The sequence below is a fragment of the Ovis aries genome, chromosome 13, assembly GCF_016772045.2.
Source record: "Ovis aries strain OAR_USU_Benz2616 breed Rambouillet chromosome 13, ARS-UI_Ramb_v3.0, whole genome shotgun sequence".
Taxonomy (NCBI): domain Eukaryota; kingdom Metazoa; phylum Chordata; class Mammalia; order Artiodactyla; family Bovidae; genus Ovis; species Ovis aries.
This window is the reverse complement of record NC_056066.1, coordinates 16,040,082-16,049,695: the sequence shown is the minus strand read 5'-3', so window position 1 is coordinate 16,049,695 and position 9,614 is coordinate 16,040,082. Positions and strand designations below refer to the sequence as shown.

General features: G+C 38.4%; 1 protein-coding gene across 2 annotated transcripts in view; it reads left to right on the top strand.

Moving 5' to 3' along the window:
- The first annotated feature begins 246 nt into the window (after nucleotides 1-246).
- Nucleotides 247-9,614, top strand: part of UPF2 (UPF2 regulator of nonsense mediated mRNA decay) — a 94,281-nt gene continuing 84,913 nt past the window's right edge. For both annotated transcript variants that reach the window (XM_015099542.4, XM_060397208.1), the window contains exons 1-3: nucleotides 247-301; nucleotides 5,300-5,679; nucleotides 8,078-8,857. In XM_015099542.4, coding sequence (XP_014955028.1) covers nucleotides 5,318-5,679; nucleotides 8,078-8,857 — 1,142 coding nt within the window. In that variant the 5' untranslated portion in view covers nucleotides 247-301; nucleotides 5,300-5,317. The remainder of the gene's footprint in view (nucleotides 302-5,299; nucleotides 5,680-8,077; nucleotides 8,858-9,614) is intronic.

The window sequence follows — 9,614 nt, the reverse complement described above, 5'->3', positions numbered from 1 at the left end:
CCTTCGCCCCGGGGCTAAGCTAAGAGCGAGGGAATGCCGGCGGAAGGAAAGCCCGGACTGTTTTCGACCTGGCAATAGTGCGGACAGCTGCTTCCTTTCCGCCGTCCTCCGCCCCGCCCCCACTCGCAGCCTGGCCGCGCTGGTGAGTGGCGGACGGGAGGGCCGGCGGGCGGAGGGAGGAGGGGGAGGTGAGGGAAGGCGGGCCCTCGGCTGCGAGCTAGGTGGGGGGAGGGGAGGGGAGAGCCCGAGCGCTGGAGTTGGTGCTGGGAAACCCGGGGCTAATGTTGACAACAGGCTCGAGGTAAGTCCCGGGGAACCTCCTTCCCCTTCGCCCCAACGACCAGGAGGGAGCGGGGTTGGGGGGCACCGGCCTGGACTCCTACTCCCCCGGGGACCCGTGAGGCGACTCGGCACCCCAGCGCTCCGGGGACGGCGAGCAGGAGACGGACCGCGGGTCCGGCGTAGTTCTCAGACCCCTCTCCTCAGGAGGCTCCCTTCAACGCGGGAGGGAGGCAGGAGAGGCTGTCGAGGGGGTGCCTGCCCTATATGCCTGGGGTGGGCCTCGGGGCCGGAGGCGGGGAGCCCGCCGTGGCGGGGTGAAGAGGTTTGGGGTGTGGAGGAGAGCGAGGGGAGGCTGGGGAGAGCTCTTTGGGAGCCGGGAGGGAAGCGAGGGCGAGGAAATGGGGAGGGTGGGTGTGTGTGTGGGAGGATGTGGAGCCGGGAGACCGGCCGGAGCGTGTGGGGCTCCGGCGGTGAGGGAGTGTGGGGTGCGAAGTTAGGGCTGGGGCAGGGACGGTCCGCGAAGGTGACCGTGGACCCCGTGGGAAGGGGAGTTGTGGCGAGGAAGCGAGCGGAGCTGAGGCGTGTGGAGCGGGAGCAGGGGGTTGTGGGAGAAGAGGGTGCAGGGGACCGGGTTCGGTGGATCCAAAAGTGGTGGGCAGGCATTCCTGGGTGGACTTTTTTAGTCCCATGAGCTGAGGATTCTTCACTTTGCCTTCATCCCGGGCTTCCCGGTCCTCCTGTTGAACTAAAGAGGCGATCGCGGGGTGTTTTTTGGCGGAGCAGAGCCAGCTTATAAGCTTGAGGGGACAGTCTGGACCGGACCGTTGGCTCTCTTGCTCTTTTAGGACTTGCACGCAGTGATGCATCAGACCTGAGGAAAAACTCTCCCTCACTTTTCCCCTTTAGCAGAGTTATTAAGTGTTTAGAAAAACTGTACGACTCATCAAGAAAACCATTTTTGAACTCTGGTGGAATTTGTAAAAACTTTGAATGAGTTCTTTTTCCTGAGGACGTTCTTTAAAGTCAGAGACTGGGAGGTAATGCCCTTGTGCTGTTCTGCCCTTAGACCATTTTAAATGAATAACACAAAATGAAAAGATTAAACATCATTCTTTCACTCTGGAGCATTTTCAGAGCAGTCTCATTGTGATTTCGTACATAACCCATATGGTACTTTGTGGAGAAATAGCTTTAAAGGGAAACACCCCTTTCTCTGCACTCTCCCAACAGACCATTGAAAGTACCTGTTTTACTAGTAAAGTAGTTTTTCTTTCTTCTGGAAGTTCAGAGTATATTTAGAAAACCAAATAAAATATACAGCCCAAGAGCCAGGACACTATTTTGGGAGCTAGAAAGGTGGTTTTAAAGCCCGGGTTCCTTTTAAGGACTGTGTGAATGATTAGCTTGTAGGAGCTAATCATATTCCAATTAAAAGATCACTAATTTTTATCTTACAGACTCTATTTAAAAGTTCTAGTTTTTATTTGGAAGACTTGAGGTAGAATATTAAAGCATGAGTTTATTAAAATTTGAAATGCAATTAGCATTTCCCAATATAATTTAATGCTCAGTTTCATATTTGAAATTTGATGTGATACAAATACATACTTAATCTGAATTCTGTAGTTTGTGTTTTTTACTTGGCTTTTTAAAAATATTTATTTATTTGGTTGCACCAGGTCTTACTTGGGACATGCAGGATCTTTAGCTGCACCATGTGGGATCTTTAGGGATCTTTAGTTGGAACATTTAGAATCTAGTTTCCTGACTAGGGATCCAATCCTAGCCCCCAGGGTCTTAGCCACTGGATCACCAGGGAAGTCCCTACTTGACTTTTTAAGTCTTAGGGTATATAGGGGGAAAGAGCACTGGACACAGTCTCAACCCAGTCACTAAGCTAGTTGTGTAATCTTGGGCAGTTCACTCAGTGTAAAAATTGAGAATTGGAGTAGTTAAAATCTAGTACTCCTAACTCTAAAAAATTCTTATTTTAGGCTTAACTCTTCAGTTTTCTCTGTGAAAGAGAATAAGCATTTGTTGAATGGCTCTCTCATGCTCTCTTCTAGACTTAGAGAAGTTTAAGACGCCTGTAAGAGAGGTAGCAGTATCTCCATCTTATGGATGAATAGACTCAGAGAAGTTACATTGCCCTGTTTCCATAGCCAGCAGGTTGTAAAGTTTGCAGACTTAAAAGTCTGACTGACTTTAAAGCTCATATTATTTTCTCATAGTGCATTGCTACCTTTACATGAACCTTAAATTTTTCATCATATTTTTGTTCACTTAAATTTAGTTCCAGGTGTTCTTTGGGTATGTGTCTGTAATATAAGGATGAAATGGTTCAAAGAAGATACCACTGCCAAGACTTGAGGGTCTTGTTGAAAATCTGTTTTGCCATGCTCTAGAGCAGAATCTAATTCATGAAAGACTTCTGCAGTTTGATATAGAAGGCATTTAAAAGTCTGTTGAATATATGAGTACTGTGGAAAATCACAAAAGTTTGAGGGACTGTTAAATGATAAATGATGATCCTTTATAAGTTTGTCAGATTCCAAGTACGTTTCTTAATGTTTTAACAGAACTTAGTGTCTAATTTTGTCTTCATAAATGAGATATAAAATTTGGTACCATTCTTTTTTATATTTTGAGAACTGTTCTTTCTCGTATTAGCCGAAGTGTTGCTTGTTGCAGCTTCGCATCAGAAAGTACAAATTCTATATAAAACTTACTATTTTTTTGCATATAATTACAGATATTCCTAAGTAAGTTTACCTGATTACCTGGGAATTAGCTGTCCCCATATCTTTTAGCTAGAATAGGCTGAAAGTTAAAACAATGTAGAAACTGCTTAAGCACTATCAGGGACTCTTTCTACTCTGAGAGATGTCCTGATTTGTGTAGTCAGAATCTCTTGTCAGGTTTTCTAGCTGCACCCTCTTCAGGATTCTTAATAACTTTGGTTCAGCTCTGTCACTAGCTGTAGAAGCCTTGGTCAACTTACTTGGTCAGGTCTCTTTATACTCATTTATTAAATAGGAAAAATAATACTTATCTCATGAAGATTTTATTATTAAATGAGATAATGTATGTAAAATGTTTACTTTGTGAGAAGTAGCTAGTAGCTATTAGTATTCGCTCTTGAAAGTTTGCTTGCATTAGGGCAGCCAGTTACTTTAGGGCAGTGGTGGGTATTTAATTGAAACTGCATGAGAAGTTGATACTACATTTCCCAGGTAATATAAATATTAACACTGTCTTGCCACATAAATAAGTAGTTATGCTCTTATATATTTTAATGATTGTTTAAACAGGATTAACAGCCATTTTTTGTTCAAGTTCTACAAGTAGGGTTATCTGAAGCCTTTGGGTGTCATTGCCCAAAAAATGCATAGAACATGGAAGTGGAGGAGAATAAGAGTAAAACAGAAAAGGGGAAGGAAGAGGTGGCTGAGATAAGATACAGACTATGACATGTGCCTCCAAAAATCACTGAAAGTGCTTCAGTTGGCTTAGATTGTCTTTCTGTGGTAATATTTTATTAGAGGGCTGAAATAAATGCTTTGTGTTTATAAAATATTACTGCAAATGTTTTGTTTGCTAACATAGTTTTTATTGATGTAATTTAAAACATATATTGAAAATACTTGAGCACTGTGTTTAGCTTAAAAAACCCTAGGTAGTTTAAGTAATTCTATACTTCTTAAGTGAAAAGTATTTTGATTTTCTTGTGTATAACTTTCAAATGATTTAGGAATTAAAACATGAAGTATTGTCCATAAAAGAAAAGACATGAGAACACTAAGCTCTAAGTAGATACGTATTTTTAGAAAAGAAAATCATGAATTTTGCTGGAGAATACATTTTTTGTTACAGAGTTTATTCCAGTTAGCTGTATGGAGCCTGTACTACACACCAGTGCTCTCCAATAGAACTTTCTATAATGATGAAAATGCTCTATATCTGCACTGTCTGATGTTGTACCCACTAGCAGCATGTGGAGTTGAGCAGTTGGATTATGGATAATGATGGAGAACTGAATTTCAGATTCTGTTTAATTAATTTATAGTGTAAGTAGCCATGTGTGGCTAGTGTGGTGGTTTTCAGCTGGTAGTGATTTTGCCCCCAGGGGAAATTTGGTGATATCTGAGTAGTTTTTGTTTTTTTAAAACTGGGGCAATACTCCTGGCCTCTACTGTGTAGAAGGCAGGGATGCTTGGTTTACACTTTGTGCAATGCACACTGTAGCCTTTCCTCCTCCCACCAGAGAACTCTTGCCCACGACGTCAGTACTCTTGAGGCTGGGAAACCCTGGCCTGGTGGCTCTTGTATTGTCAAGTATAGAACAGAATACTTCATTTATGTCTTATTTATAGTAATCATGATGTTTATAGACTAATTTTGACTACTAATAAAGAGTTGAAAGGTCTAGTCTAGTTTGGGATAGATAGCAGTTTTTGTGTTTGATACAGTTAGAGCAGTGAGATGAAATTTATTAGTCTTGTCCATTTTATTAGTTGCTTTGTAGAAGGTAAGAGCTCGTTTATGCTCCCGCTTAAATACTTGTAATTGAATATTGTATGATGTAGTGTCACCACCATTTCTTAATGGTTGTGAAGTATGGTGGGTGAAACTGGTTGAGAATGTTCTCAGATAGTACTGAAGTATTTATGATTAAATGATATGTCATTTAATATCAGCTGTGAAGTTGATAGTGGTTGAATGTAATGGGTACATGGAGGTTCGTTATATTGTGCTCTCTACTTGTGGAGACTATTTTCTGACTAAAAAGTAAAAAGAAAAAAAGTGCTTAGACATAAGCATAATAATAATGATAGAATCTGGAATATGATCAGTGATTTATTTTATCACTGAAATAGTATTTGTTTTGTATGCATTTTATTTAATCTCTCACAGTTGCCAAGTTGCATTAATATATTCCACTTAACAAAGTAGTGTCACATTACTTAAAAAAAAAAGTCACTGCGATTATAATGCTGACATTCTTCTACTCTTACAGATTGTCTTGGGTAACATAATGCCAGCTGAGCGTAAAAAGCCAGCAAGTATGGAAGAAAAAGAATCTTTACTAAACAGCAAGGAAAAAGACTGCAGTGAAAGGCGGCCTGTGAGCAGCAGGGAGAAACCAAAAGAGGAGATCAAGCTTACTGCCAAGAAGGAGGTTATTAAGGTCCCTGAAGATAAGAAGAAGAAACTGGAAGAAGATAAAAGAAAAAAAGAAGACAAAGAACGCAAGAAAAAAGAAGAAGAAAAGGTGAAGGCAGAGGAGGAATTAAAGAAAAAAGAGGAAGAAGAAAAAAAGAAACATGAAGAAGAAGAGAGAAAGAAGCAAGAAGAACAGGTGAAACGTCAGCAGGAAGAAGAGGCTGCCCAGTTGAAGTAAGAATATTTATTCTAACTACTGATGTGTAGAAATAGGAAGATTGAAATGTTTTAGAAAAACAATGATTATTTGAAATAAAATTTGCAAGGTACAGTTGCTTGAGAGTTGAGAGTATCTCAGTTTACTTGTTCTGTTAGTTTCACTGACTACAGGCATGCTTACATTGCTTTAACTCTTGAAATTAAATAATAGTAACCTTTAATAAGTATTTTTTTGAGGTGTGGGGCAATTTGAGCTGTTTGTGCTTTTTAGAAAATTTTTTTCATGGTATAGTATGTAATCTCTCTAAGTTGAAAATCTTTCTTTTTTGGCCATGCTGTGTGGCTGGCAGGATATTTCCATGACCAGGGATTGAACCTGGGCCCTGGTGGTGAAAGTCCTAACTATTGGACTGCCAGGGAATTCCCGAAAATCTTCAATTCTTAATGGCTGCTGTTGAGTTTCTTATATGCCAAACTCTACAGTTGTATCAGTACCTGTCTTTAAGGCAGTCCTAATGAAGTAAGCTTATTGTTTTGTGGATTAATAAAATGAAGCTTTAAAAGATTAAATGACTTGCCTGAGGTCACAGTAAATGGTAGAGCAGCTGGGATCTGAACCTAGGTTAGGCTGACCTTAAAACCATTGTCTTTAAGTATAATTCCAAAATGCTTCCCTTTTTTATCTTTATCAAAATTTATTTGTAACCTTGTAAATCTGTGCAAGTGATATAATGAACTGGTGAAAAATGAGGTAGTCCTCTTAGGAAGACTACCAGGATGTAGCAGAAATGACAGTTGATGAATAGTGCATGAGACCTAATCCAATAGTGCATGGGCTCTTCCCTTCATATATGTAATTTAAAAAGCTGTTTGCAAATAGGGATTTTTATGAGTTTCTTGAACAGCTCAGTTACCTACTTACCAAAGTTCTTTAGTACCTCTGTTTTTAATGAGGAACTGGAGTCTTAGGTCTGAAAAGCAATAGCAATAGTTTTAGAATATTCAGAACTATGATTCTTGAGAATTTCTTGCTTATTTTCTATTTTACGTAAAATAATTTGGAAGGATATTTCATTTCACTGTAACTTTTGTTCTCTCACCCTTCCGATACAAAGAGCTTAAAAAAACAATGGTAACCAAAATGCGAACTTTTTATTTGGAAAAATTAAAGCATGTAAAAGATAGAATGGAATAAATTAGTATCCCTTCCCATCTACCCAGCATCTGCAATTACTTTTTTTTTCTTGAGTATTCTAAAGCATCACATTATTTCACCTGTAAATATATAGATAGGTAAGTATAAATATTTTCATTGTGTGTGTGTATATATTCATTATATATATATCAAAGTATTTTTAATAAAGATGATCATTGAGTTGTTGAATGCATGGAAGTAATGAGTTATACTCTCTTAACGAGTACTTTCACTGCTGATCTTGTTTTTGTGTGGCTGGGAGGCTTCTACGAGATTCATATCCCTGTTCTCAGAGATAGATGTAACTCTTTGTTAGCATATTGTAGCTATTAGTGGAAAAATCGTAGAATTATAGAGTAACTCAGGGTTGGTTATCTTAGAAAGATGAAAATCTGTTTTATTAGAAATTTATATTTTAAAGTTACATATTTTGGTGTCTTAGAAACCTCAGATTGTCCTCAATCTCCTACTCCTGCCTGGGTTATTTTACTACTTCTGCAGTTTAAACATGTCCCATCTTTCTAGTAGAAACATAACTAGATTTGATTTTAAATCTTCTCAGGATAAACTTGAGTCTGCTAACCTTTTATATAAAGTGCTTTTATCCTATAGTTTTTCTGGTTCCTAAATGAGCTTTTAATTATACTTGAATTTTAAGGCCTAAACTTTTATTAAGAAAGGTACTTTTATTAAGAAAGGTTTATTTAATGCTGAAGTATGGAAAAGTGGCACCTAACTCAAAGCATTTTAATGTATTTTCTAATTTTGTTCTTTAACTATTTTTTTTGTGGATTTTTTCCCTTTTGCCCAGTGCTTTTATTTGGTTTAGGCTTTATATTTTCCCAAACATATTACTTTGTTTTTTTGTATTAAGAATCCTGTGTTTTATCCATTTATTTTTTTCAGCTTTATTGAGTTACAATTGACAAGTAAATAGTTATATTCATTTAGCGTGCCAGTTGGCAGAATGGTTTTTAATCTAGTTATTTAAAATGCTCCACTCTACCACTTTTGGTGTTATCAGTAGAATGACTTCTCATTATCTTGTCATTAATCAGATGTCTTTAAAGTGGTGAAAGGGCCTTTTGCATCTCTTGTTCCTCTTGGATTTTGTTGCTTTTCTAATTTTTCATTGGCTTTCACTCTTATGGGAATCATCAGTTACGCTTCAAAATGTACAAGGTATCTTACTTGTTTGTTTATTTGTTTGTTATATAGAGAGAAAGAGGAATCCCTTCAGCTTCATCAGGAAGCTTGGGAACGACATCAGCTAAGGAAAGAACTTCGTAGCAAAAACCAAAATGCTCCAGACAACCGACCAGAGGAAAATTTCTTTAGCCGACTAGACTCAAGTTTGAAGAAAAATACCGCTTTTGTCAAGAAGCTAAAAACTATTACAGAACAACAGAGAGACTCCTTGTCCCATGATTTTAATGGCCTAAATTTAAGCAAATACATTGCAGAGGCTGTCGCTTCTATTGTGGAAGCAAAGCTAAAAATATCTGACGTGAATTGTGCTGTGCACTTATGCTCGCTCTTTCACCAGCGCTACGCCGACTTTGCCCCATCACTTCTTCAGGTTTGGAAAAAACATTTTGAAGCCAGGAAAGAAGAGAAAACACCTAACATTACCAAGTTAAGAACTGATTTGCGTTTCATTGCAGAATTGACAATAGTTGGGATTTTCACTGACAAGGAAGGTCTTTCCTTAATCTATGAACAGCTAAAAAATATTATTAATGCTGATCGGGAATCCCATACTCATGTTTCTGTGGTGATTAGTTTTTGTCGACATTGTGGAGATGATATTGCTGGACTTGTACCAAGGAAAGTAAAGAGTGCTGCAGAGAAGTTTAATTTGAGTTTTCCTCCTAGTGAGATAATTAGTCCAGAGAAACAGCAACCTTTCCAGAATCTTTTAAAAGAATACTTTACGTCTTTGACCAAACATCTGAAAAGGGACCACAGGGAGCTACAGAATACTGAGAGACAAAACAGGTGATTTTCAAACGTTTCTCAGAATTGAGAATTTATTTTGGAGCTCATACTTTAAAAAATGTAAAGTCTTCATGCCACTGAAAGAACGTGTGGAAAAGGGCTTATTGCAGGTGATTTCTTAACATTCCAGGAAAATTTCACAGGGTAATAACAGTCTAAATACTCATGTTTAAATGTGAGTTTTTGATAGATTTTGTTTCTGATTTAAAAAAAAGAAATTCGGCAAGTATATGATGATTTTTACATTGTGGATTTTTACTGTGATTTAAAAATCTCCTTAACATTGAGGGATAAGTTTTCTTTTTCTATCACTTTAACTTATCTGTTATTATTTTTTTGTGTCTTTCACTGTTTCTTTTCTACAGCAGGTTTGCTTTTGTTTTGTATGTTAGTTTATTGACGTCACCATTGATACTCGCTCTTTTCAAGAGAATAAGTCATTCATGAGTGATATTTTAGATCAGAAATGTGGAAAATAGTGTACCAAAGTAGCTGTGAAAAAATTCTTTAAATGCAACTATAAAGTGCATTTACAGGAGTCTTTTCTCCTGGGGACATCCATTCAAAATTCTAAAGGAATGATGTGTGTGCCTGTGGTGAAGATCCCTGATTTAGGCCACCCTTGATTGTTACAAGATACTGTAGACTGCTGTGTATTATCTGCACCTAGAAGGCATCAAAAGGCTAGAAGTTGATGTAGTTGGTGGATATTAGATCAGTATGGAGGTGTGTATGTGGAGCAGGGCTGAGGGTGTGC